This window comes from Nannospalax galili, unplaced genomic scaffold (genome assembly GCF_000622305.1).
Source record: "Nannospalax galili isolate Female #2095 unplaced genomic scaffold, S.galili_v1.0 scaffold617, whole genome shotgun sequence".
NCBI classification, from domain to species: Eukaryota; Metazoa; Chordata; class Mammalia; order Rodentia; family Spalacidae; genus Nannospalax; species Nannospalax galili.
The window spans coordinates 3,194,114-3,221,726 of record NW_008341872.1 but is presented as its reverse complement, the minus strand read 5'-3'; the positions used below and the strand labels follow the sequence as shown (position 1 = coordinate 3,221,726).

General features: G+C 45.6%; 1 protein-coding gene across 1 annotated transcript in view; it reads left to right on the top strand.

The window, feature by feature from the left end:
- The first annotated feature begins 8,684 nt into the window (after positions 1-8,684).
- The window catches only part of Rarres1 (retinoic acid receptor responder 1), a 37,476-nt gene continuing 18,547 nt past the window's right edge, over positions 8,685-27,613 (top strand). Inside the window, exon 1 of the mRNA XM_008837471.3 lies at positions 8,685-9,191. Coding sequence (XP_008835693.1) covers positions 8,946-9,191 — 246 coding nt within the window. The 5' untranslated portion in view covers positions 8,685-8,945. The remainder of the gene's footprint in view (positions 9,192-27,613) is intronic.

The following is a 27,613-nucleotide window of genomic DNA, read 5'->3' as shown; positions in this document are numbered from 1 at the left end:
GAATTTCTTTTGTAGTTTCTGATTCTCGTGTGAGACTCAAGTCTTCAAGTTAAGATCTGCTTCTTTTTGTAAACTTTATGTGCTTTTGTGCTTTACTTTTAGGGCATGAAAAGCTGGTTTGTCTAAGCTTCTGGTTCTCTCTTTTGATTTTATATTGGAGTGGCCAAATTGCTTTTGTCTTCCAGAGTTCCCACAGAGGCCCAAGTCAGATGAGAATCATATTCTCTCAGGCTTTCTCCTAAGGTCTGGATCCCTCCAGGAAAGATGTTGTCCTCAGGAATTTGGGGGTTGGACTGGCCTGGGAGCAGGGCCCAGGAAAGATGCTGGTCTTGGGCAGCTGGTGGCCATGCCACCCAGGGATGCAAAGGGAGGTGGGGGTTGGAAGAGGCCCCAAGGGTTCCTGGGGACTGCAGGGAGGAACTGGGTTGGTCTGGATACAAAGGATCAGGAAGCAGTGGTAGCTCTGAGCAGAGAGGTCAGCCCCAGTGTCTGGGGTGCCACAACAAGAAATGGGCCAGTACCCAGGCTAGGAGGAGAGATGGGGTTGGGGAGCTGGGAGGATGAATGAGTCTGGGGGAGTCAAGGAGCCGTGGGCTCCAATGGGCTTACCCAGGAAAGAGGCTGGCACGTTGTGCAGCTCAGGGAAGCAGAGGGAGGTGAGGATAGGACCAGGCCCAGAGCTATTTCTTTTTTTAAGCCAGGTGTGGTAGCACATGCCAGCACTTGGGAGGCAGATGCAGGCAAATCTCTTTGTGTTTGAGGCCAGTCTGGTCTACACAGCAAGTTCTAGACCAGCTGGGGCTGCAGGGAACTCCTGTCTCAAAAAGTCAAAAAAAGTCTCTACTTTTTGTTAATAGCAATAATAATGACAACAATCATGTATATAGTCATTACTTTGTGCTCAAGACATTCATATAGATATTAGCACACATAAACCTCACAATTGGCTCAGTGACCCAAGCACAAATAGGTGAGTTCACCTCAATCCAAGTACCCTGGCTCCAAGTGCATGCTTTGAGCTGCTTCATTGCCTGCAGATGACAGCACAGACAATTAAAAAAAAAACCAACAGTGCAAGTCTTTCCACCTCTGTGCTGCCTCTCCATTCCCCTCTCCAGAGGCCATCATTGATTCTCCTAGAGGCATTCTGTGCATACATGATTTTATGGGAAGAAGGCATTGGGCCACCTTCATAGGAGATGGGGGATGGATAGGAGCACTCAGAAATCTGCATGTACATGTAATGAATAGCTTAGCACATACACACTGTTAATGGCTTGCTTGTTCTGAGTTAACTCTCCAGCCCAGGTGGTACCTGAAGGAACACAGGGTTGAAACCAGCAGACATTAACTAGAATCATTGTTCCACGAAAGTTCCTGAGTCCAGATATCCAGAGAATGAGGGAAGTCTACAGGACTAGTAATGAGAGAGGCACAAACATCACAAGTCTCAGAAACGTGGCTGACCATCTGGGCAGAGGAGCAAGACCGGGCTCTGGAATGATTGGCTGCCTTGTTTCCCTCTCCTTTTAAGGCCTACTGGCTGAAGATGAGTGGAAAGTAGATTGTGTTCAGTATGGTAACCTGCCACCTTCTCAGACTGCCAGCTTTCTGAATAAAGTGCAATCAAAAGATTAAATTTCTACCTCTGTTTATTGGCATTTTGGTGATAAGCACCACAAGCTCTGGTGTTCCGACTACAGTCTTACATATGCACACTAGGAGATATTTTCATCTTTTCTGACAACTGACATCCATTTTGTTTTTCATGTTCATGTGGGTGCTTATGCTGTTGAGTCTGAGGCAAGGAGAGAGCCCAAAATCCTAAAGAATGGAATAAGTGTGTTAGGGTCTTTGTGAAATACTCCATCTACCCAAGCGATTCTGTTGTCTCCTCACTATGACTTCCAGCCCTGACCTGGGTTAATGTTTCTCAGGGGTTCCTCATTATGGGGGATAGCTTCAGTTGTCTACTTGACATACCTGGGAAGATGGAACCTCAACTGGGGAATTTCCTCTATCATCAGATTGGCCTGTGGGCATGTCTCTCTGAGGCATCTTTTTGATTGCTGAGTGATATGGGAGGGTCCAGCCCACTGTGGGTGGTGCACACCCTGGGCAGATGGTCCTGGTTTGAATAAGAAAGCAGGCTGAGCACAAGCCTGGGGAGCAAGTCAGCATGTACTATTCCTCTGTGGTCTATGCTTCAGTTCCTATCTCCAGGTTCCTGCCCTGCCTTCCCTCAAAGAGGGACTGTGCTTTGGAAGTATAAGATGAAATAAACCCATCCCTCCCTGAGTTGCTTGTTGGTTAATGTTTTATTACAGCAGTAGAGAAACAAGGTAGGACATTCCTCGTTCCTCAAGGTCTCCTTTTCCTTTTCTGCCTCTGCACTGCATGTCTCACAGAGAGACAGAAGTGTCTACACAGCTGAGAATGGCACCAAATGGGAACAGACAGTTGACCAAGCCAGGAGCCATCTCTTTGAACCTGGGGTGTAGCCTGGCTTAGGCTCTATGGCCACTGAGGCTCTAAGGCCATGGTCTGTGATAGAATGTGTGAACTGCAGAAGAGCGACAAGCCTCATTAGGGAAAGCCATAAATCCCTTAAAGTATCTAACTGGCCCTAAATTGGCAGCCTGGTCTTGTTCAAACCTGGCTCTGCTCACCCCTTATCAGTTGGTCACTCCCAACTCTGAAAGAAAATGTTTGTGGAGCCCATCTGTCTCCTCTAAGGCCATAGATAACACTCCTGCCAATTTCTGGGGAAAAAATCTTGAGAAGGAGACCCTCAATCACTCCAAGGACACCAAGCCTGGGCACTAACTCAACTCCCCACTAAGTGTAGCTGTGTCCTACAACCCTGGGATAAACCCCCTCCCCTGTTTTCTTTGTGTAGTTGTAGAAGCTTTGTTCCCACAGTCAGCTGCTACCTCTCACTGTATCTTCTTTGAATAAAGGAGGATGTATTCCTTGCCTGTTGCAGGTCTGGCTCTGTTTTCTTATCCCCTATTTTTCTATCTTTCCTTTCATTTTCCAAAAATCTAACAGTCTGGGGTTGCTGGGGAAAGAGAATGTCCTTTCTCCGGCTGGGTTACAGTCTCTAGTTAATGGAGTTGGATGACATGGGTAGACCCAAGGACACAGCTGTGGCATTCCCAGGCTGCACTTAGCTTCCCCCAGCCTCTAGCATAAGTAAAGTCCCCAAGTACAGCCTTCTAGCTCTGTTTCCTGCCAACAGCAACTTCCTTAGCAGTCAGTAACTCCTTAGGAACTTACAATATTATATAACCACACTCAGTAAAATTCATTTACTGGTCTTCATAACTGAAATGTTTGGTGATGGAACAGGCAGCACCAGCAGGGACAGCACAGCTGTGGGGAAGCCCACAGGCCTCACCTGAATACAGCTCCACCCAGGCTCAAGGGAATGGTTCCTGGGTCCTGTCACACACTGTCCAGGCACAAGAGATAGCTATGGATAGCTGGGGTGGCAGAGTCACCCTTCTTTCTCTACACACCTCTGCCTGTCTCACACACACATGATCCTCTCAGTCCCTAGCAGCAGCAGGGACAGAGAGGGCACAAGTAACTCAGCAAGGCCCTGGCATCTAGCCAAATGCAGGAAAGACATGTACCCAGAGACAAGGGGTACAATGCCATGGACTGAATTGGGTCCACTTCAAAAGCTAAAGTCCTGGCCCCCAATGTAATGGTATTTGACTGTAGGGCTTTGGGGAGGTTGGGTTTATATTAGGCCATGGAGAAGTTTCTCTGACAAAGTCAATGTCCTAATAAGAAAAGATACCAACCAGTTTGTTTCCGTCTTTCTCTGCCACAAGTGGACGCAGTGAGTGAGGAAGGGGGTCTTCACTAGGAATGGAATGGGCAGGCACTTTCATCTTGGACTTCCCAGTTTTCAATCTGTGAAAGAGGAAGTGTTGTTTCTGTCACCCCATCTGTGATATTTCATTATGATAGCCCAAGGAGAATAAAGAGCCATTGCCTTGCAAAGCCCCTCTGCTTCTTCATGTTCCCAAGGGGTGGGAAGGAGTCAGATACAGATGCTCAGGGCTGCTGCACACCTCTGCTTAGCACATTGCAGTTGCCCATGCCAGAGCCCAGACTCCAGTCATTTGGCTCCACAGTTTGTGCTTATTTAAATGATAATACACTGGGGAAGAACAATGTAGTAAACCCCAGCAGTCAGTTACAAACACAGTGTGAATTAAGCCTAAGGCCAAGGAAGACCATAGATAGAAAGGCAAGTTGGAAAGGGAGGAGGACAAGCCTGAATGGTCTGTCTGTCCAATGAGCAAAGGCAGCCTTGCTACAGCTGTGCCAAATGACAAGATTAAAGGCTTGTAGAGGTTGTAGGTCTTCCTGCCACAGGAGACACTGACAGAAGTACATTCAGGAACAGTGTTTTTGTATTTGTTTAGGATAGGTAAAGAGGAGGGCGGAGGGGGAAGAGGAGGAGGAAGAGGGAGATGAGGAGGGGGAGGAGGAAAGGTCAAAAGGGCTATGACCCTGGAAAGACATGACTTGTCCCCAGCCCTCTCCTGTCCCTCTCCCTCTCTGCCTCTGTCTAGTACACATTCTCTGCCATGATACTCTGCCTCACCATATACAGAGCCCAGAAACACTAGAGCCCTGTGACCATGGGCTAAAACCTCTACAAGTAGAAGCCAAAATAAATCTTTCCTCCTTTTAAATTATTCCTCTCAAGTATCTGCCACAGTGACAAAAGTCACAGCAGAAAGCATGGATATTAGGACACTCTTGTGAGAGTGAGCGATACACTCTTAGAGGTAGATTGTGGGCCAGACCACACTGGCTGAAACTGTCCTCCTCTCCTGCAGGGGACAGTCTTCAGAGGACTCCAGCAGGGACTGGAGCTGCAGGTACTGCATTGACCTATGGCAGGCCTTCTGGAAAATACATTATGCAGATAACATTACCTCACAAGTGGTATTTGGCAAAGATGAACCATCTGTACACCCAAACACTATGTCCTCTATTAGTTACTCCTCTTGTGGCTGTAATAAAATACTCTGTCAAAAGCAACAAGGAAGGAAGGGTTTTTTTGGCTCACAGTTCCAGCATCCAGTTCATCATGGCTGGGAAATCAAGGAGGTAGGAACTTGAGACAGCTGGGCACACTGCATCCACAGTCAGGAAGAGGGAGATGAATGAATGTGCTTAGCAAGCTTTTTCATTTTTATGCAGTGGGGAACTCCAGCCCATTGAATAGTGCTGCCCACATTCAAGGCTAATTCCCAGTTTAGTTAACCTAATAGAGATAATCCCTCACAGACAGAACAGAGGTCTGTCTCCTAGGTAATTCGAGATTCTGTCAAGTTGACAAAATTAACCATCACATGGTTCCAAGGAAAATTCTGCCTCACACGATGGACCAAGGCCAGATTTTGCTAGTACTGAAAGAGATTTTGCAAGTCTATTAGAAATCCAGCAACCTCACAAACAAGTGACAAAGAACATGAAGCGTTTTCAATCAAGTAACTATGCTGTATTTCAGAAAAAAAAATATGCTTCTATAGGGAAACCTCTTATTTAGTTTTTCTTAACATATATTACTGATCAGTATCAATCTGCCCTTATCGTGATTATTATTGTTACTACAAATAACTCACCATGGAACAATTCATTGAGCTCACAGAGCAGCCCTTGTTCCCATGGCCTTTCCTGGGTGGCTTGACTTCCCTCCTGTTTATGACACACCACAATTCGATTCTCAGCATCTCCTAAACAGAGACTGATGGTATGCTCTGAGGCCTTAACTGATACCATCAGCCATGGCTCCTCTCTCCTTCTTTACCTCAGAGCTAGTGATGGCCTCACAGTGTTCACCAAGTTTGCAGGACACATCAGGGATTCAGCAGAGACCCCTGGCTCCCTTCCCTGAGTCTGCCCCTCCCACTTGGCATGCTGTAGCTTCAACCTGAGGTTCCCATCAGTCTTCTCAAAGGGCTGTTCTTGTGCTCTCTTTGTCTGAAGTGCCTGGATTATATCATCCAGGGTAGCCTTAGCTACCTTAGTATGTTGGAATGGAAGCCAGGTTCCCTGAATGGGGTGGAGACAACTTTGAGGAATAATTTGCAATCCAGAGATCTGATAATCAGGTCACATCCACCATCCCTGTCACTCTGGGGCCTTTGCTTGGCTATCCTCCTTCTAGATACATACTGGCTGCTCTTGGGAACATTTCCTTCAAACATCACTTGCACAAAGCCCTTGTCTGGAGACATGCTTCTAGAATACCCAACATAAGGCAAAAATCTTATTCCTTAGTGACAAAATGCTGATTTTTATTCTAGCATCCTAAATTAAGATTGTATTTCCCAATTTCCTTTGTAAATAAAACTATGACTAAGTTCTTGCCAATAAGATATAAGCAGAAGTGCTCTGTAGTTCCAGAAAAGGGAACTAGTGGCTAGTGCCTATTGTGAGCTTAAGAACAGTATACAAGTGCAACGATATGAAAGGGGCTTGGACCACTAATAACTGCATGGGCCACTAATATCAAGCATAGATTGTTCATCCATCCCCGCATCTTTATGTGAAAAATAAGGTTTTCTCCTGTCATTTTGTTTTGTGTTCTATGCAGTTAAACTTAACTCTAATTTATAGTACAGACCACTTCAGTTGAAGCCAGAAAAATGACAGCCTCCCTTGCAGCTAGAGACATTAACCTATGTGACCCCATTCTGACCAATGGGAAGTGAGGAAAGATGGAGAGAAGAGTATGGGGTCAAAATTTTGAAAAACAGTTTTCTTCCCAGATGAAAAACACAAAATGAAAGAAAAACAAGTGTGTGATGTAGAACTTTCCTTCCATACCCACCAGCAACCTACTTCTTGCCATGTGTGTTTGACTTCAGCAAATACAGGTGGGATTCTGGCACCATGGCAACCATTCTACAATCATCAAACCATAAATCCATGGACAAAAAAACCCCAACCATCTATGGATAGCTATGAAGGATAGAGAGAATTTGAACCCTTCCAAAAACTACTGAGTCTCCAAACCTTCCGAAACATCTTCCAGTTCAGAGCCCCCCGCCCCAGTAGTCCACACTATCAATCAGCAGTCAACCCCACCCATTAGGGACGTATAAAACAAGTAAAATGAGGAAATTTTAATCTTTTTTTCCCCTCCAGAGTGCTGGGATTAAAGATGTGTGCCATCACATTGGGTGGAAATTTTAATCTTTATAAAGCCCAGAGGTAAGAATTCTCAAGACGCCTACTACTAGAACCCCCTGGAGTAGATAACTGGATTCTGGGAAATGATTACCTGTGTAAAGCTGCTCTGACAGCAAGAAACAGAAACTTCAATAAAGTGAACAGTGAAAAATAGCCCAAGGACCAGTCAATCTGGATGTGAATGATGTCACAGGAACCTAGGGTCCTCTTTGCCATTCTTGAGATGGGTCCTCAGGCTACTAATGAGACAGGCCCATACTGTCAGGCAAGACAATCAGGTGACTAGGGCTCATGCAGGGGTCCATGCTCTCTCTCTTCCACCTGTCTGAACTTCCCTGCTCCTCTTCAACCACACTACTAGTGCTCCAGCCTTGGCACTGTTTGCTCGCCCGCCTTCTCTTGCTTTGTGTGCCAGCCTGGCTCCCCCAGTGAAGATAACAGCCACCTCCCAACTCCCTGTCCCCTTTCTGTCCTGTTTTCTGCACAGCATGTAACTGCACCCAGCACAGGGCATAATCTCCTGGCTTATCAACTGTCTGGACCACACCTGCCTAGAACAGCCAGAGATATTTATATAATTGCTCATCCTGTCTCCCCACGCCCCAGGTGTTTCACAAATCTGCAGATGGTCATCCACAGATGGACAACATCTATAGGATGACTAGGAAAAGGAGTTGTTTCTAGAGATGCAGAGACTGCCACCGCCCATAACCCCCCTCCCATGGGCTTCCCCCAGCATCTCCTACAGTGTTGAGTAAGTCCAATCTCAACCATTCTTTAGTTCCTCAGTGGGTTTGGGGCAGATGCTGGGGCAGGGTAGGCCCTTGAACAGCTCGGGATGTCTTGGGTGCGCTCTCTCTCACTTTATTTAAGGAGGTGGGGTGGTGGCATGCCTTGGTGAGCCTGGGGTGATCAGAGAGGATAATTTACAAAAGTCAGTTCTCTTCTTCCACCATGTAGGTCCCAGGGGATCCGATTCAGGTCCTCAAGCTTGGCTGAAAGTGCCTTTACTTGCTGAACCATCTCACGGCCGCCACCCACGGGCTTTCTTGCCTGTAGTTTAGAAACAGGAATCACCTGGTGTGTTCACCGACTTCCCCAAAACCATCCACACCTCACTCAGTGGAATCTGGCTTCAACCCCTGACCTGTCAGTCTGCCTGTCTCTCACCAGGATTAAGTGACCTACTTCTGTCTCAAGGCCTTAGCTTAGTCTGTCCTGTTGCCCACTATCCCTCATATGTGCTTCACCTGCCCACACCCATCAGCTGTCACTCTCCGTGCTCCGGAGCTCTCTCCCAGTCCTCTGGCGGCTTCCATACACTTCTCACAGTCCCTGTGCCTCAGTGACCCCTCTTACTCCTGCAGCGGCCAGCCCCTTTCACCTCCACTGTCCTCTTTGACCAGCTGGGAAAACAACGCTAACCTTTGGGGACTGGATGAGTTCCCTCTAAAAGCCCAGGGTTGCGAAATAGCAGCAGCAGGAGGAGGCCACGAGGGAGCCAGGGCCCAGGGCTGAGTCCCACTGCCCCCAGTCCCTCTCCCCGCGCGCCCGGGAGGCGCCTCCAGGCTGGGCAGCCGCCACCCCGGGGCGGAGGGGAGTGGCCCTGGCGGCCTATTTCCCCCCAGCGCCGATCTGCCAGTCCGAGCCCTGCTGGGGAGCGCCTAGCCAGCCCGCCCGCGTCCACGCAGCCCCGTCAGCCCCGGCCGCCGGCGACCATGCAGCCCCGCCGGGCCTCCGCCCCTCTCCGCGCAGCCCCGCTGCTCGCGCTGCTGCTGAACCTCGCGCTCCGGACCTCCGCGGTGCGGGCAAACCCGGAAGTCTCCGCCTGGCCGCCGGCTGTGGGGCCGCCACGCGGGATCCTGCAGCGGGCGGCGAGCGCGGCGCTGCACTTCTTCAACTTCCAAACCGGCTCGCCCAGTGCGCTGCGGGTGCTGGCCGCCGTGCAGAAGGGCCGCGCGTGGGTGAGTGGGGCGCAGGGATGGCCACGCTCTGAGCCAGGGATCGCGCTGTGCGGGACCACGGACCCGGGCCGAGCGCCCCCTGCGTGGACTTGGAGTCCGCAGGATGCTGGCTCTGTCTGTCTTCCCTGCTTTTATGAGGCCCTGGATATTTCACCCGTCAAGGCGGGGGAGAGATGCTTGGGGTTGGGGGTTGAGAAAACGGGCCCCTAGTTGGGGTATCCAGTTGTTTTCTACCGGACGTGCCCTGTGTGCGTGATCCACAGGTGACTCCTGGCAAAGTTTTGTGCTGGATGGCCAAACTCTAAGCCAGCATCCAGGAGGACGGATCACTGGTTTGGTATGGTTCGATTCGGTTGAGTTCATTGCAGGCCGCTGCCCTGTGGCTTCAGGACAAAGTGATAACGTTTACTCCTAGACCTGCCCAGGGACAGGCTTTAGGTATGGAGTTGAGATTTTAAAAAAAGACAACCGCACTGTCCGTCTGGCAGTCCCAAATATTCCACAAAGCTGCAGACCAACAATCTCAAAGAATGTAGAACTGAACACAGGGTGTAAGTCTAGACTGGGTTCTGACTGATGGGAATGGCCTTTAGGCCTCTCAGCCTTGTTCCTAGAAAAGGGAAAACTATTCTTGTGACTTTCATTTTTTTTAAAACAATCTTTGCTGTCTCGGGGAGGGGATGAACCCAGTTTTACTAGTTCACCAGAGAAGTACAGTAACAGTTTAAGCGCATGTTATCAAGGTAGGCCCCCTCACAGAGTGGAAAGAGGCTGTAAACTGCCTCTCTGCTTGTAGGGGGGTGGGGGGGAATTCTCAATTTAAAAAAAAAATCTCAGGCTTTTTTAAATAATCAATTTTCAAATACAAGGGATTTTGTTTTCTTCCCTCCAAGATGAGTTTTTTTTTTTTTTTAATCATAAAATGGGGACAGCAAATGGATCAGCGGGTAAAGGCACTTGCCACACCAAGCCTGACAACCAGAGTTTGATCCCCTAGACCCACATGATGGAAGAACCAACTGTTAAGGTTCAGATAGCCCTGCCCCCTCACCAACAGGATCCCAAGGACTTCTCATGCTCCTGAGAAAGGGGAACCTAGCTGATAAGCACCTTGGCCTTTGAGGTCAAGAGAAGCAGACTTTTCTCCACTGTTTGGCCAACACAGCAGGCTTCCCTGACAGATTTTAACAGTCCTGCTCTCCCACTAACCGCCCCCCAACTTCAAAAAAAAAATATACATCTTCCCGCCTTCTGCAGGAAGCAGAAGCCTCCCTTTTAAAAAAGACCCCAGCTCAAGACCTGGGCAGGCAGACATTTTCCCTGCCCGGAAGGGAATCTGTCCCATGTGTTCCTTTGCTAATAAACCCTGTTTTGATGGAGTTTTAGCTGTGCTCCGGTGCCTCATCCTCCATTCACTCGTTCTCCACCAACTTTTTACCTAACACCAACATTCCCTAGTAGTCCTTTCACTACAGGCAGGCATACACACAAAATAAGTGTGATTTTTAAAATTACAAAATACATTGCATTTTCGTGCTTTTAGACATCCCTTGATGGAAAAGATAAAATCCATGGCATCTTTGCAAAATAAACCAGCTCTCAAAACCCTAGTGAGTTAAGAAAAATCCATTTTCTTTATCTTCACAAAGTTTATCATCTGGAATAGTATGCTCCTGAACGTACCTTATAGCAGAAAGGAGAGAGAGAGAGAGAGAGAGAGAGAGAGAGCGAGAGAGAGAGAGAGAGAGAGAGAGAGAGAGAGAGAGAGAGAAAGAAACTAGAATCCAAGACATCGGCCTTGAGGAACAGTTCTCTCATGTGATTATGGAAGCCAAGGAAAGTGGTCTGTGCCAAGAATCTCTGGGGATGAAAATGGTTTCAATTTCTCTCATGAATTCAGGGAAATTATTTTCCTCCATTTGTCTGCCTGGTTTGAAAGTCAGCACAGAAAGGCCTGCCTTGAGTGGATGATCAAGCTGGATGGTGTGAGAAATGTTAAACTTCTGACAAGGACATGCTAGGGCACTTCAGGGAGGCCAAAACAAAGGGGAATAGCTGATAGGTATTGCATTGAACTGACTCTCTGGAATCTAGGAGAACAGCAAATGATGTGTCGTAGAAACACTGTATACTGGCTCCTGCTTTACTTCCAGAGACCCACACAATAGGAGACTAACATATAAAGCTTTCTATGGCTATTTCCCTACTTAGTGGAAATAATTTGTATTCTACCAACAACATCAGATGATATATTTCCCAAAGTACGCAGTGTGAGTTACCATCACACTATCTTAGGGACAGTTGATCATCCAGCAGCTATTTTTTAAACACTGGGTGCTGGGCATTAAGCTCAATTTTGTGAGCTAATTCAGATGTGGGGTAGCATTGTTACAGAAGGCATCTTTGGGATTCAGTCAAGTTTTGAAGTGCTCAGGTGCCTTCGTGAGGAACACAAACTCAGTCTCTGTGGGGACAGCTCTAGTATAGTGACTCTAGGAACTGCTGCAATGACGAGCAGCCCCAGCACTACAAGAAGGCAAACCCAGTGGACCGCCACTCTTTGTCCCACAAGCACATTGGCAAGACAAATGCTCAGTTGCCTCACAGCATCTGTCCTTCACCCAGGACTGACCCTGGGGTGCAGGTGGACGCTTGGGAGAAATGTAATTCAAAGGGCTCCCTCTTCATTCTACAGGTTCATACACTCCATTGTGTCATGGGTAGTTGGAACTAAGTGCATTTTTCAAACTAAGGGCCCTTGGCAAATTATGAAATCAATTTAGTAGAGTTCAGTTTCTTAAGCCCACAGCCTCACATGTGCTAGACATACTCTACCACTGAGCTACATCTGAAGTCCTGTTTTTTAGACATTTTATTTATTATTTTTTATTTTATGTGTATGAGTGTATTGCCTGCACATATGAAAGTGCACCCATGTCATGCAATGCCTCAGAGGTCAAAAGAGGGCGTCGGATCCCCTGGAACTGGAGTTACAGACAGCTGTTAGCTGTCTTCTGTAAGAGCAGCCAGTGCTCTTAACGTGTGTGTCATTCCACACACCCCGCCCCAAGTCCTACTTAATGAAATGGCTTGGAATATAGGCCACGAGAGTGCACTGGAAAAGCAGAAGTAAGTGTTGTTTCACCATGTGCCTCAGATGTAGATGCATGAGCTAGACCGTAACGAGGGATGTAGTTCTTGCGTGGATTTCATTTAAAAAAAAATATGGGACCCAAAAGATTTCTAAGACTTTCCTGCTCTGTGGTTTCAACTTGAGTCTGTGAAGGCTTAGCCTGCAAGAGCCCTCATTCTAGAAACACTGCTGCCCTCTAGTGGTACTATGTGGCAATCGCTGCAGTGGTAACCGCTCTGGAAGGTGCAAGGCGGGTGTGGGGTGCTGGGGAGAACCACTCTGCTTTGTATTTCTCGGGGCAGAATGAGACCTTACAGCTACCCTGTATTCTCATTTTTGCGTGACGTCACCTTGCTCCTGGTCAGACACTACCATTCCGTACCAAAATGGTTTCTGCTTCATCAACTGCATGGCACAGCCTCAGGACCACAGTTGGAGTAGTGGGAGATTCTAGACGGTGCTGGGATTCTTACACCACTCACGGTGCCCTAGACCAGCACCACAAGGTTTGGCTACTCCTGAGTATTCTGGGATGTATCTTTCATTGAGATGAGTCACCTCTTCCCATCCAGCAAATTCTAGGAACCTTGCTCACGCAGCCAGTGCTGTCACTGATAGAGATTTGCTGAAAGTTTCGTAGGCACATACTTTCCAAAGAAAGCCAGCTCATTCAAAAATCAGCTGTTGCTTGGGAATTGGTCACTTAAGGTGAGTGCCCTGTTTCCCACCCTTGGAAAACAGTAGTTGGAACACACAATTCAAATAGCAAACCATATGGGCGAGGGACGGTCTGCTCATACCTCACTCCAATTAAATTCAAACCAATAGGAGTAAATGTACTCCCTTTATTTTGATGCGGGGCTGTTTAGCTGGTACTCCATGGGGTTCTTTCTAGCAAGAAAACATACCCACAGAGCACCATTTCAATTTCCATTTTGGCTCACTGACAGTAGGGTGAATATTTGCAAAAGGATATGTACAACTCTCTACTTTCTTTTCCTTGACTCACTGACACCCAGTTTAAGAGTTGTAGAGACAAACTTTTCAAATTCTTCCTAGTGCACTGAACTTGGACTTTGTGGGCACAACGTATTTTTTGGGTCTGTTCCTTACCAGCTTATCTAACATTTAATCCTCTAGCTGGGCAGTAAGTGCACCTGGCATAGTGGGTCTGGAGACAAAGTCAGCATCAGGCCACCCTTGGCAAACTGGGAGGCAGAGCTGCTGGTCTTCCAGGGCTTAGGCTACCATGGGTCTGAAGCAAGGATGGAACTTGTCCCTTGGGCCACACAGTTATGAGAACACACACTCACTAAGAAAAACTCCAGTCCCTTTCAGTCTACGGAGCACAATATTAATACAATATTCTTCACCTAATTGCTACTCTTCTTGAAGTCTTCTCTCCATTAATGTCAATAATTCAGAGGCGGCCATTCAGAGTAGGAAAGCAGTACATTATGTAGAATGTATTATGTGGAAACAAATTGGAGACTTCAAGCAGCTCCAGTGCACACGCAGGAAGTAAGATAATAAAAGAATACAGTGAAGTTATGCTTTCTTTCATTTAAAGCTCTTCAGTGCTTTTAGAACCATCATGAGACGCATCCTCCCACCCAGGATCACAAAGTCTCTTGGGGTCACCACACTGTGGAGACCTGGGAGCACAGCAGAGAGGCAGCACTATCCTGCCTTGGCCTTGCCCCTGCTGAAATAGCACAGGTGCACTACAGCCTCCGTCCTGTCACCACCCCAGCTCCCTCTCCACCACCTAGAGGGTCTAACAGCTTTAGAAGGTAGAGCCTGAGTTCAACACTGAGTGTGAAATGCCAGCAGGATCTGGGTGCAAAACTTTTGACTTAGCTTCCTTGCACCTTGCTCCAAGTCATCCAAGGTATCTGCATCCAGATGAGCTAGCAAATAAGAATGTTCTCAATTATTTTATAATAAATAAATATTTTCCCTCTCCGTAATATTTTCCATTTGGTGGGAATATGTGTGACCACAGGGTACTAATAGTGCCCCAAATGAAGACCACCAGTGGTAGGGATGATTGCTTCTCACAAACAGTCTGCCACAGACTCTTCTTTTAAGGGCCTAAATGATTCTTCTGGAAATTGAATATAAGTACTCAGTCCCTAAAGACTAATTTTAAAAACTTATTTATATTTTGTGTATAATTGTTTTTGTCTGCATGTATATAAGTGCACCATTTGTGTGCAATGTCCATGCAACCCAGAAGAGGGTTGTCAGATCCCCTAGAACTGGAGTAACAGATGGTTTTTAGTCACAATGTGGGTGTGGGGAACCAAACCCAGGTCCTTTCCAAGAACAGCCCTTAACCACTGAGCCACCTCTCCTGCCCCTTAACCACTGAGCCATCTCTCCTGCCCCCTGATCCTCCTTTAAACTCATTCACAACACACAAACTTGAGTGATGAGGCCACAGAAACCCACTGGACTTTCCACCAGAAGCTCATGTGTAGAAAGGAAGCCTTGACCTCCAGCAAAACAGTCCCTTCTTGATCCTCTCTCTGCCATTGTTGCTAATTACTTGGCCCTTCCTATTGTCTTCAGGCCATAAATAAGGCCATAAATGAGGACTTGTCATGTTTTTCAGGCTGGCGAGGTAGGCAAGTAAGGACCAGTCTACACCATCAAGATCTTGGAGGGGAGTCTAGTTTCCCCTCTTGCCACAATGGGACCCACTGGTCTAACATTCTGCTTTTAAAGGCCTTGTAGCTTCATGTCTGGTAAGAAAATAAATGTCATGCTATTCCAGTAAAAGCAACCCTTTTCACTTTATAAGGTTACTTCTATGAGTCAGGCTCAGTTGGAAACAACTCATTTGTGAATACAAATTGTTCCGTTCTTAGGTTCTAGACAGAGTCAGTATATTACATTATACCCTGGAATTATCTTATTGCATTTCCCTCCTTTCAGGCAAGACTGGATAAAACAAATGTAGTTTATATTACAAAAGTCAGTTACTTTCAGACCAGGCCTCATCCAGTAGAGTTCAAGGAAATATTTACCTGTGGACACTTCACATTAACAGCCTGACTTACCAGGCTAAAACAGATCTATGTGTTAACTTGCATTTGGCCAAAACTGGTTCTGAGTTCTTGACCTGGGATAGGAAGCTGGGGAGGAAATAGCCAGATAGAATTTTCAGTTGGTTCATTTCTGGCCCTGTGGTGGGACTAACCAGGAAAGGCTAGACATAACAAGGATGCAACTTGCCAGGTCTCCTTTCTCCTGCTAGGGAGGAAGCAAAATGGGTCTTGGCCCAACCTCCTCTTCCAGATGTCCCAATGGCTGCCATTCAGCTGCCGTTATCTCATTTAACAAATGTTTGAAAGTTGCTTCCAGTAAGGACTTGTGCCAGTGCAGTACAGGAGCTGAATCGAAGCAGAAGCTTATCACATAATCCAGGAGAGGCGGACACACTTACAAAGTGAAAATAAAGATGACTATTGGAGCTAGGCATGGTGGCACACACCTTTAATTCCAGCACTCGGGAGGCAGAGGCAGGTGGATCTCTGTGAGTTCAAGGCCAGCCTGGTCTACATAGTGAGTTCCGGGCCAGCTGGGGCTACAGGGAGACCCTGTCTCAAAAAGACCCCCCCCCAAAAAAAGAAAAGATGACTACTGGAGAGCCAGGTCAAGGCAGGTCAAAGCAGTCTCTGGTCCAATCCCAAGATGACGAGCAGAGCAGGTAGTTCTGATGAGAGCATGCCATGGCTCCATGAATAATTGAAGGGAGCAAAAGCAGCCACTTCCTGAGAACCATCAACACCAGGCTCTGTGAGAGGCACTAACAGTAGCCCAAGAACCAGGTGCGTTTGGGGGAGCAATGGCTCTTTTAGATCATACATTGTAAAAAAAAAAAAAAGGGATATTTGCCAAGGTCATTCATTACTACAGAATGATGAAATTGTCCTAGATTATTTTGTTGGTCCCAAGGTCAGCATAAGGGTCCTTAGAAGGAGACAGGCCACACTGCTGGCCCTGAGGCTAAGAGATGGCGCCATGAGCCAAGGAGGGCTGCTGTCTCTGAAAAAAGAAAGAGATTTTCCCTTGAGCCTCCAGAGCATCAGCGTTCCCGGGACACTTTGCTTTTAGCTCAGTGAGACCTACTTCTAACTTCTAGAACCTCGGGTGAATATATTTCATGTTGTTTTGCTAGCACTGTGGCAATTCATCACACACAGCAGTGTTAGGAAGGAATATAGAGAATTACTTGTGATCCCTAATTTCGTGTTCACTGTGGACTTATACCCTTGGTATGCTTGTGGATTCACATAGGTCTTCTATGCAAATGTGCACAAGATTCTTTCATAACTTAGCTTTACTGGCTAGTGACACACTAAGCAACCATAAGAAGTAGCCCAGAGTAGACATGTGTCATGGATACTATCTCCAACCACTATGGGACTGGCTCTCTAAAATATTCTCTAAATGAGGCAGCATGCATAGGCACATATATACCCTGGCTGCACATGTGAGTATCCAAGCATGGGGTGACTCATTGCTTAAAAGCTAGAGACCAAGAACTTTGGAAATTGTGTGCATATACTTAACATTAAAAATCAGTCTTTGAGGGAAATGGAGAGATGGCCCATCAGTTAAGAGTACTAGCTGCTCTTGCAGAGGACCCAGGTTTAGTTCCTGGCATCTACATGGTAACTAGCAACTGTGTGTGATTCCAGTTCCAAGGGATCTGATGCCCTCTTCTGGCCTCCATGGGTGCCACACATGGTGCACTTACATACATGCAGAGAAAAAAGTCATACACATAAAAAATAAAAATAATAAATAAAATATTTTAAAAGGGGGAATTCGATTTGTAAAATAGGATAAATAAATATGTCTTGTTTGTCTTTTAGTTCCTTGGGTTTCTTTTTAATACTCATACCTCATATTTAGTGGTTTACCTAATAGCTCAGAAACAAAGCAAAACAAAACCCCATATTTTAGGCTAGAGCCTAATATACAGATATTGCTCTAGATAGTAGAGGGGGAAAATCTTTGATCCATTAGTATGAAAATAACTTTGTGGTTTATGATGGGCAGCTTTTACTGAAAATAAGACACAAATTGGTAGAGCTGCCTTTAGAACATGTACTTTTCACTTCTTGATGCATATATAAATGACATATATAGTAGCCTGCTCCCTCCACTGTGGTTTTCATTTTCTGTGGTTTGTTACTGGTGATCAATAGCAGAGATACTAAGTGGAAATTTTCAGGAATAATTTATGTTTTAAATTACATGCCATCTTGACAGTATGAAATCTCATGCTAGCCCACTCTGTCCCTTCCTGATGTGAATCACCCCATCGTCCAGTAGATCCACACTATATATGCTACCTACCTGTTAGTCTCTTAGTAGCCATCCTATCCAGGTTATCAAATCAGCTGTCACAGCATTATGTGCTTGTGTTGAAGCAACTTTATTTACTAATGACCCTAAAATATAAACTGTTATTACAGAATATTGTTCTAATTGTGCTGTGTCATTATTGGTGATTCTTACTGTATTGTTTAGGGTTCTTCAGTGGAACAGAACCAATAGACTGTACATAAAGGGAAACTTGTTAGATTGGCTTGCACAGTCAGAGGATAGCCCACGGTGGCCACCCGCAGGCGAAGCTAGTGAACCAGCAGCTGTTCCCTTCTAGAAACCCCAGAACAAGACACACCAGTGATGTCCTACTCTGAAGCTGAAGGCCTGGAGAGTAACTGTGCAAGTACATATTCAAAGGCTAAAAAAAACACAGTCTGATGTCCACAGGCAGTGGTAGCAGCAAAGCCATCAGGAAGCCAAACCTGCATGTGTGAGCCTCCTCCTTCCACTTTTTCCCATCCCAGGCCTCCAGCTTATTAGACCCACATTCAGGGTGGGTCTTCCCTCTCAGTTCGCTCACCACATGACAGTTATCTCTAGGGGCATTCTCACAGGCACACCCACAAGTGTGTCAGTTTTGCCGGTTTTCCAGGCCTCTCTCAATCTCAACCAAGATCTCTTAATCTCTTACTGTGCCTGATTTATTAGCATTATCAAAGGCATTCATAGAAGAAGATGGCCTTGTTATTGCCTAGCATTTCACGCATCCACTGAGGGTCTTGGAATGCACCTCTGCAATTAAGGGGGACTATTGTATGGCAAAGTAGCTAGCTGTGTAACAGAAAGCAAGGAGTAAATTTTCTTCAAAAAGTATTTTTTTCCAAACTGCCTCTCCAAATGTTCCTTCTTGAAAAACGGCCCCTAATGGGGCTGGAGAGATGGCTCAGTGGTTAAGAGCACTGACTGCTCTTGCAGAGGACCCGGGTTTGATTCCCAGCACCCACATGGTGGCTATGAACCATCCTTAACTCCAGTTCCAGGGGAATCCGAAACCCTCTTCTGAACTCCATGGCATTGCATGACATGGGTACATGCACATACATGTAGGCATAACACTCATACACATAAAATAAAAATAAAAAAAGAAAAAGAAATATGGCCTCTACTATGTCATCAGAGAACCTTGTTAGATCCCCCTGCTGAAGCAGAGGGTAGACCTGCCACCTTGACTTTCTGAAATGTCATAGCCTCATTCTCCAGAGACTCTGGGTTTCTATGTGGACCACACTTTGAAATAACATTTCTTTATTTCATTGACCCTGATGATACCCTCACCTTCCTGAGTGTGAACAACTGTTCCTGGAGCTACTTCACTTTTTGTCTCTCAGATTCAGTGGTCCCACTCAGCAGCTCAAAAGTTCTCAAATGTGGTCCCAGGACCAGCAGCCTCAGTCTCAGTTGGAATTGGTTAAAATGCAATTCTCAGACCACACTCCAGATTTACTGAATTAACACTCTGTGGGTGGACCTAGCACACTGTGTTTAGCAAACCCCCTCCAACCAGGGCAATCTGCCGAACACCCACTGCTCTAAAATAAAGCCCCTGTAAAAGGCCTCCTCCAACCTGGCCCCTGGCCAGCATTGTGACCTCAACTTCAAGTATACTGCACATTAACGTGATAACCCCCAAGTTGGGCTGCTCCCGTCCTCTGGCTCCTACTCTACTGTCTTGAGCAGCCTGTCTCTGTCTCTTGCTTGTCTTGGTCCTGGTCCTGGTCATTCCTGGCACTTTCCCTGCCTACCCTGGGTCATGCTTCCATTTATAACTTGTCCCAAAGGATCTGCACCCAGGGAGTCTTCTACAGCCTTGCCCATATTTACATCTATGCTGTCATGGATTATGTTGTTATTTGAAGTCCTAACCCCCAGAGCTGGTGAATGCCCTTGTATTGTAAAGAGAGTGTCTGAAGATGTAATCAAGGGAAGATAAGTTCACACTGGATTAGCATGGGCCTTAAATCCAATGACTAGTGTCTGTATAAAAGGGCTCTGGGAAGGACCAGACCCACAGAGGGAAGAGCAGCATTTAAAGGCAGAGGCAGAGACTGGAGTGATGCACTTGCAAGCCAGGAAATGCCAAGGCTCAAGAGCCAGCTCCTAGAACTAGGAAGACCTGGAGTCTCAGGAACTGGTCCTGCTGACATGGAACACTGACTTCTAGCCCTCAGAACTGGAGAGGAAAGCTACCTGTTGTCTTAATCCACCAGCTAATGATCTTTTGTTATGAAACCCCAGCAAACTAACACTCCAGTCCTTCCTGTTACTTTCCCCCAGAGGAAAGGCTTGGGGGGGTTCTGATCTACAGGACCCCTGGTTGCAGACACAGCCCAAGGCCAACCCCAGGCCAAGGATTCATTCATCCTGTCTCTCCCCTCACACACACCAGCAGCCGGCTCTGCTTTCTGTGTCCTTAGAAAGGGTTGCTGAGCCCTGTTTTTGCAATGAATACCTGCTTTTTGCACTATGGGGAGGAATGGGCTTTGTGGTACTACCTAATAGCTGGGACAAGTTACCTGCTTCTTCATTTATAAAATGAAAAACTGAGAATGTCTGCAAGGCTTTTGGGACCTAAGTTCATATACGGACACTGTATGAAGTCAGGTGAGGCACAGAGTGAAATTAATATATGGATTGATGGATGAATGGGTAGATTAGAGAAAGAGATTGATTGATGTAGGTAAATATAGAAGAAACTGGATCAGATGATATGTTGTCATGATTTACTGATTAGTTGATATAGGTATAGATACAGAAATAGATTTAGATAACGTGTTATCATGATTCATTCACTCGTAGTAGCTTGCAGGATGCTTTTATACATAAGCACTAATTAAATACTTAGTATTTCTATATAAGGATCTAGGAACATTTCTCTTACCAAAAAAGAAAGAATAATCAATGTAGTTTACTGAATCCAGTTCTCTGAAAGGCACTCCATTTTATGATTTCTCAAGCACGACTTTGAAAGTGCCCTCCCTCCCAAATGACTGCATGTTAAGCCCAAAGTCAAAGTATGATGAGTCCCCAGATGACCCAAGAGGGAAGATACACCCAAGAGGGCCAGACGTAACTCTTTTCATGGGCCAGTGGAGCAGAAAAACAAGGAATATATAAATAAAATGCACAAACCCCAGATTCAAACAGGAATCATGCCATTAGTGGTCCATGACCATTCTAGGCTGTAAGTACATAAAATCCCCTTTACACATAATTTAAAAGTTTGGGGTAAAGAGTTAACAATTCCTTTGTGCTCTACAGTCACATGATTACTTGGTTTGTTTGGACTTTTTCTTAGCAAAGAGCCTTATTCTGGAAAATGCAAAAACAACGTACTTTGCTGGACATTAAGCTCTGCTCTTCACTGTAGCTGACTCCTGCGGTGGGAAAGCAGGGTCTTCACTTCTGCTCAGTGTAGGATCCAGCTCTCTTTAAAAAAAATATTCTTTTCTTTATGTATACTAGTGTATTGCCTGTATATGTGTAAATGCACCAATGTCATGCAGTGCCCGCAGAGTCAGAAGAGGGTGTTGAATTCCCCTGGAACTGGAGTTCCAAATAATCGTTAGCTGCCATGGTGGTGCTGGGAATCAAACCTGTGTCCTCTGCAAGAGCAGTCAGTGCCTTTAACCACCAACCCATCTCTCCAGCCCTAAGATCCAGCTCTTTTCAAATGAATTTAATGGTCTCACTTTGTACGCAGAAGAACATGACCTGTTGTGCAGGTAACAGAGGGAGGCTCAGTAGGCAAGAGGGGGTCAGCTGACCATAGAAGGCTAGCCAAGGACCAGGGAGTTGAGCTAGATTCAAAAATGTGTTGTGTTTACTGCCAGGCGTAGTGGCACTTTCCTTTAATCCCAGCACTTGAGAGGCAGAGGCAGGCAGATCTCTGTGAGTTCGAGGTCAGCCTGGTCTACATAGTGAGTTCCAGGCCAGCTAGGGCTACAGGGAGACCCTGTCACAAAAAGACAGAACAAGACAAAACAAAACAAACCTGTGTTGTGTTTATTACATTCTTCAAATTAAATCACCCTGACAATGGGAAACCTAATGAAAACATAAAACCTTATTCACTTTCTTTAAAAAATTCTTATTTTATATGTATGATATGTACCAGTGTTTTCCTGCCTGTATGTATGTGTACTACATGCATGCCCATGCAGACCAGAAAAGGTAGTTGGATTCCCTGGAACTAGAGTTATTGACAGTTGTTAGCCATCAGGTGGGTGCTAGGAAGTAAACCCTGGTCCTCTGCAAGAGCAGCAAGTGCTCTTAACCACAGAGCCATCTCTCCAGGCCCCTATCCAGTTTCTGATGGCTTGTAGTCCAGGAGCTGTATCGTGACAACTCAGTGTGTCTTTAATTTGCATTTCCCACTGATTCATTTGAATAGGCCTCAGAGCTTTCTTTGCATACTTACTACATGGGAAGTGTTTAGAAAGTGCCCAGCACTGTTGCTGTTCTGTAGATATGAGCATCTTAAATGACCCTTGGTTTTAACAATGTGGTCTTAACATAAAATGTATTTCTGGTGTTAAATTATGGTCATACGCCACTTAGCAATGGGGATGTGATCTGAGAACTTCCAGATCACATTTGATCTGGAGGCCATGTGTCCTTGTATGAACATCATAGTGTTATCACACAAAGCTAGATGACACAGGTTACTCAACATAGCCCTTAATGCAACTAAGAGATGCATCAGCATTAACTGTGTGCAGCTGCTGCCGGTGTATCCTGGCATGCTATTGTAAACTTTTTTTTTTTATGAGTATGCTCTGAAATAATGATAAAAGCACATGACCCAGTAACATGGTCGTTTATTATCAATGTCAAATATGCTATACTATATGTAATTCTACATGCTACACTTTTTTTTTTTTTTTTGGTCTTTTTGAAGACAGGATCTCCCTATAGCCCCAGCTGGCCTGGAACTCACCATATAGGCCAGGCTGGCCTTGAACTCACAGAGATCTGCCTTCCTCTGCCTCCCAAGTGCTGGGATTAAAGGCATGTGCCACCATGCCCGGCCTACATGCTCCACTTTTAAGAACTTTAAATTTGTGTGTATGTATGCATGTCTGTGTATGTTTATGTGCACATGTGTGCTGGTGCCTACAGAGCCAGAAGAGGGCATTGGATCCCCCTGAATGGGAGTTACGGGTGGTTGTAAGCTGCCAAGTTGGGTGCTGGGAAATGAACTCCTATCCTCTGGAAGAGACACCAGCACTTTTAACCACTGAGCCATCTCTCCAGCCCCTGTATGCTGCACTTTTATACAACTGGTGGTGCAATAGATTTGTTTTCCTTAGTGTCACCACTGACACTTGAGTGACATGTTGCACTGTGGTAACAGCTATGATGTCCCTAGACAATACAAATTTTTCAGCTCTGTAATAATCTTATGGTACTACATATATGAGGCCCATGGTTGACCAAATATCACTGTGCATAACATGGCTGTGCATAACTTGATTTTATACCTTCTTGGGACTTGTATCTGCCCGGAATGGACGTCCATCCATATCTGTGGTCCCTGCCTTGGCCCAAGGTCCTACTCCTCCATCTACTTCCTTTGCACACTCTAGTGTTCTGCCCAGCTACAACCTTGCTGTGGCTCCTGTTTTCTGCTCTCCAGCTAGAGGGTCCTTTCAGAACTCCTTGTCTAGTCATCCCTCACTGTAACCTGCAGGGCCAGCCCTTGCCCACCTAGTCAGCTCTCCTGGCACTGACTCTAGCCTTTCTGGCCTCTGGCTCCACAGGCTGCTCCTCAGGCCCTTCAGCCCCCTGTTCCCAGTGTGGGATGACTCACCAGCTCCCTCCCCCACTCCCAAAGCCGATTCCTCCTTAATCTTCAGAGTTAAACTCAAATGTCACATCCCAAATCCCTAGACTAGATCAATTCTCCTTACAAAACTCATAAGTCAACTCTAATCAAATAATCATGTCTACAAGCAGCTTATTAAATAATAAGTCCTTCTCTATGCTGTCCCAGGACAGATGGTACTATTGTTTTGCCTGCTGTAACCTGCACCTAGCACAGGGCTTGGGATATGGTAGACAATAAATCCTGGATCTAGTGCTGCTGAACAGCAAAGGCTGCCTTACCACAGAATATCGCTATTCAAACCAAGGATGTCGATGCAGTCCTCAGATGGCAGGGGCACAGCATGCAGATAAAGGCAGCCCTGCCTGGTGCTGACTTATCTCGCCTCAACCAGAAAAGCAGCATTGGAACTTGTGACTCAGGGTGAGAAGGAGCAGAGAGACCTTTGGGAGATGCTAAAAAGACTGAGTGCCTTGATACATGATAAAGCACAACCAAAAATACTGAAATCCTATTTTGTAAGAAATGTGGACGTTTCAAGAGTGCCTGGTTGAAACAAAATAAGCCAATTAAATAAGCAAAAAATAAAAATAAAAATAAAAAAATAAGTCTTCAAAGGGCCAGACTGACTCAGCCTTGGGCCTTGTGAATCTGGTTCCAGTTTGCTTGCTTTTTCCCCTCACAAGGAAGAGCTTACTGGGACCCTACTTTGCTCCATGTGTTTAAAAACAAAAACAACAAAAGCAAAACCCAGAAATCCAAATTCTATTAACCATCTTAAGTTCTCTATAAAATATGCAGCTATATCAAGAATAAGGAAGATCTTGGAGTGTTTCTGTCAGCTAATCAGCTGATTGGCTACGATAGAAAGCTGATGTCCCTTGGGTTCATCTCATTCTACAGGTCATCCTTGAAGGATCACATCTACTTCCATGCTTCAGTGGCCTCAGTCCTCCCGAACATCTCAGATGCTCTCCATCCAGCTCAGCTCCCTCCTGCCTTTCTCTTGCCTGGCTTCCCCTCCAGCTGGCCCCTCTCAGCTGGAAACCTGAGGATGAGGGCACTGGGAAGACTCAGAAACTCAGGGAACATGCCAGGCCCAGAACAGGTCCTCAGGGGCACATGCAGGGAGCAGGAGTCCCAGGGCCAGAGCAGCAAGTCTTTAAAGGCATAGAACCTGTGGGCAAGCAGGAGCATTACCTTCTGCAAGCTCTCATCACCCCCCACCCAAATGCCAACTCCTACTCTTTGTCCCCACATTTTTGCCCGAGTAATACTGGCTAAAGTTAGTTTAGGCCTCACCTGCTACAGAAAGCCTTCCTAAGCTGGAACTCTGTACACAGGCAGCCCTCAGCCCCACTGCTGGCTGTACTGCCCACCTGTTTACTCTCATGATTCTATACTAGAGGTAGGTTCATGGGAAGGCTGTCAGGATGGTCACTGCTTGGTATAGGAAGTGGCCAATAGGGAATGGGTGGACAGACAGACTTCTCTGTGTGTTTGGTAACATGCTCAGAGTTTAAAAATGAACCTAGGCAAACTGCTGTGTGTGCTGTGCTCCTGGATACCCTCTTGTCTTCCAGCAACATCTATACATTCATATATTTGAATATTGTCTATGTAAATAATTGCCATTCAACCCTACCCCTTCTACAGTTGTAAAGTAGTTATGGATGGAGTCCATATGTATAGCTAAAGGCTACATAACAAGCAACAATGCCAGATAGGAGATACCTTCTTTTGAGTTGTTGGCCAGGGTGGCCCAAGGGACTCCCAGATAGTAACTCAGCATAGAACTGGGAAAATGAACAGCAGACCCCAATCTTAGCTAAAGGAATATTGACAACTGATTGCTGCTAGATGAGGAACAGCTGACCTTCCTAAAACAAAGACCTCTAGAAAGGCTGACTAGATTCACCAGAAGGGCAAGTGGTGGGGAATGGCTGGGGGTGCCGACCACACAGCAGTCAGTAGCAGGGATAACAGAGTATAAGGGCTCTAGTGCGGGGGAGGGAGGCTATGGGAGGGTGCCATCTGGGAAGTGGTATATAGTTGAATAAGATGGTTTGGGATGTTCTGTGTGATATACACACACAAAAAAAAAATCAACAAATTTTTAAAAATGTATTATATTTGAGGAGGAAGCATAAAAATTTACGTCATGTTAATTAGTAGAGGTGATAAACATTACCATTGAAATCTACCCGGTGACTTTATAGACATACACAGGTGCCAAGGATCCAAGTGCAACCAATTATGACTAGTAATAATCAGACACATACAGATTAGAGATGCATGCGCCAACATCTCAGTGTTAGTAGCAAAAACAATGAGGCTTTCTGTAAGAAACAGTATATTTTAAAATGAAATGGAGATCTTTTTTAAAGGTTAAAAGCTCATTCAATTTTATGTCTTACAGGGCTTATACTGAGTTCAATATTGTATAACTGTATTAATTCAACAGAGAACCTAAAAATTTTATAGCCACTTCTGAAAGAGCTTTGCTCTGGAAACTGCTATTGAGCATATTAAAGCTGTAATGATATGCTTCTTCTAAAAAAATTTAAAAATATTTGAAAAAAAGAGTAGCAATGGACAATATATGATCTACTTAATATAACTCTGGTTATTGTGTTCTTGGGTCAAAATTCAAAGGAAATTGACATTTCCAAAATCCCACTTAATCAAGATTATGTGAAATAACTTCAGCTCTGTGCAATGCAAAATTCCTTTATTGTCTAGATAGTATTCATTTCTCTTTTCTCAGTCTTTTTGAGACAGTGTCTCCCTGAAGCCTCAAGTAGTCTAGAACTCACTATGGTGACCAGGCTGGACACAATCTCACAGAGATCCTTTTTGTTTCTTTAAAAAATGGTGGCAAGTAGCCAGGCATGGTGGTGCACACCTTTAATTCCAGCATTCAAAGCATTCGGAAGGTAGAGGCAGCAGGATTTCTGTAAGATGGAGGCCAGCCTGGTCTACATAGCAAGTTCCAGGCCAGCTGGGGTTACCAGGAGACGCTGACTCAAAAAACAAAGCAAAACAAAATAACAGGAGCTGTAGAAATGGTTCAGCGGTTAAGCGCTGACTACTCTTGCAGAGGACCAAAGTTTGATTCTCAGCACCTATATGGCAACTAACAACTGTCCAAAACTCCAGTTCCAGGGAATCTGACACCCTCTTCTGGCTTCCGTGGGCACTGCATGACATGGGTGCACTTACATACATGCAGGCATAGCACTCATACACATAAAATAAATAATTTTTAAGTGGTGGCAACTAGTAAAATTCTAAATAGTATAAATTTACCCCCAAAATATGCACTGTAATCAATTCAAAAGTTTAGAAAGTGTGCCTGCCTATGAAAACTGCAACAGAGAGACTATGTCAGTCAGTTTTCTGTTACTATAACAAATGACCAAGATAATCAAGTTATAAAAGGAAAATAATTTTTAACTCACTATTTGAAGTTTTGGTCCATGATGACTTAGTCTTGTTGTGTTTGGGCCTTTGGTGGGACAGCACATCACAGTGGTAGTATATGACTGAACAAATCTGCTCACTTTGTGGCCAGCAAGGAAAATCAAGAAAAATTAAGAGATTGGGGTCTCACAGTCCTCTTCAAGGGTGTCTACCAATGACCCGAAGTTGTCTCATTAGGCCCCATCTCTTTAAGTTCCACCATCTCCCAACAGCACCTCTAAGGACCAAACCTTTAATACATGGATCTTTAGGGAACACAAAATCCAGACTATAGCCAGGGTCATAAGACCTGAAGACTCCTTCATTATTGCCAGCTTGTCCCAGGCTGAAGATCTGTTGGCAATTCCACCTCGTGCCTGCACCTGTGGGTCTACCTGCAGGCATGCTCACACCCTGATCAGACACGACTCCCTCCTTACGGTCCTTCAGCTTTCAGCTTGGAGACTGCCTTGTCCCAGGCACTTCCTTGACCACCACTCGTTCTTTACTTGCTCATACCTGAAAATGTGTTATTTTGCATTTGTTGCCCGTTCTCTACTTGACCAAGAATGACACAAAGATGAGCCTTCAGCTACT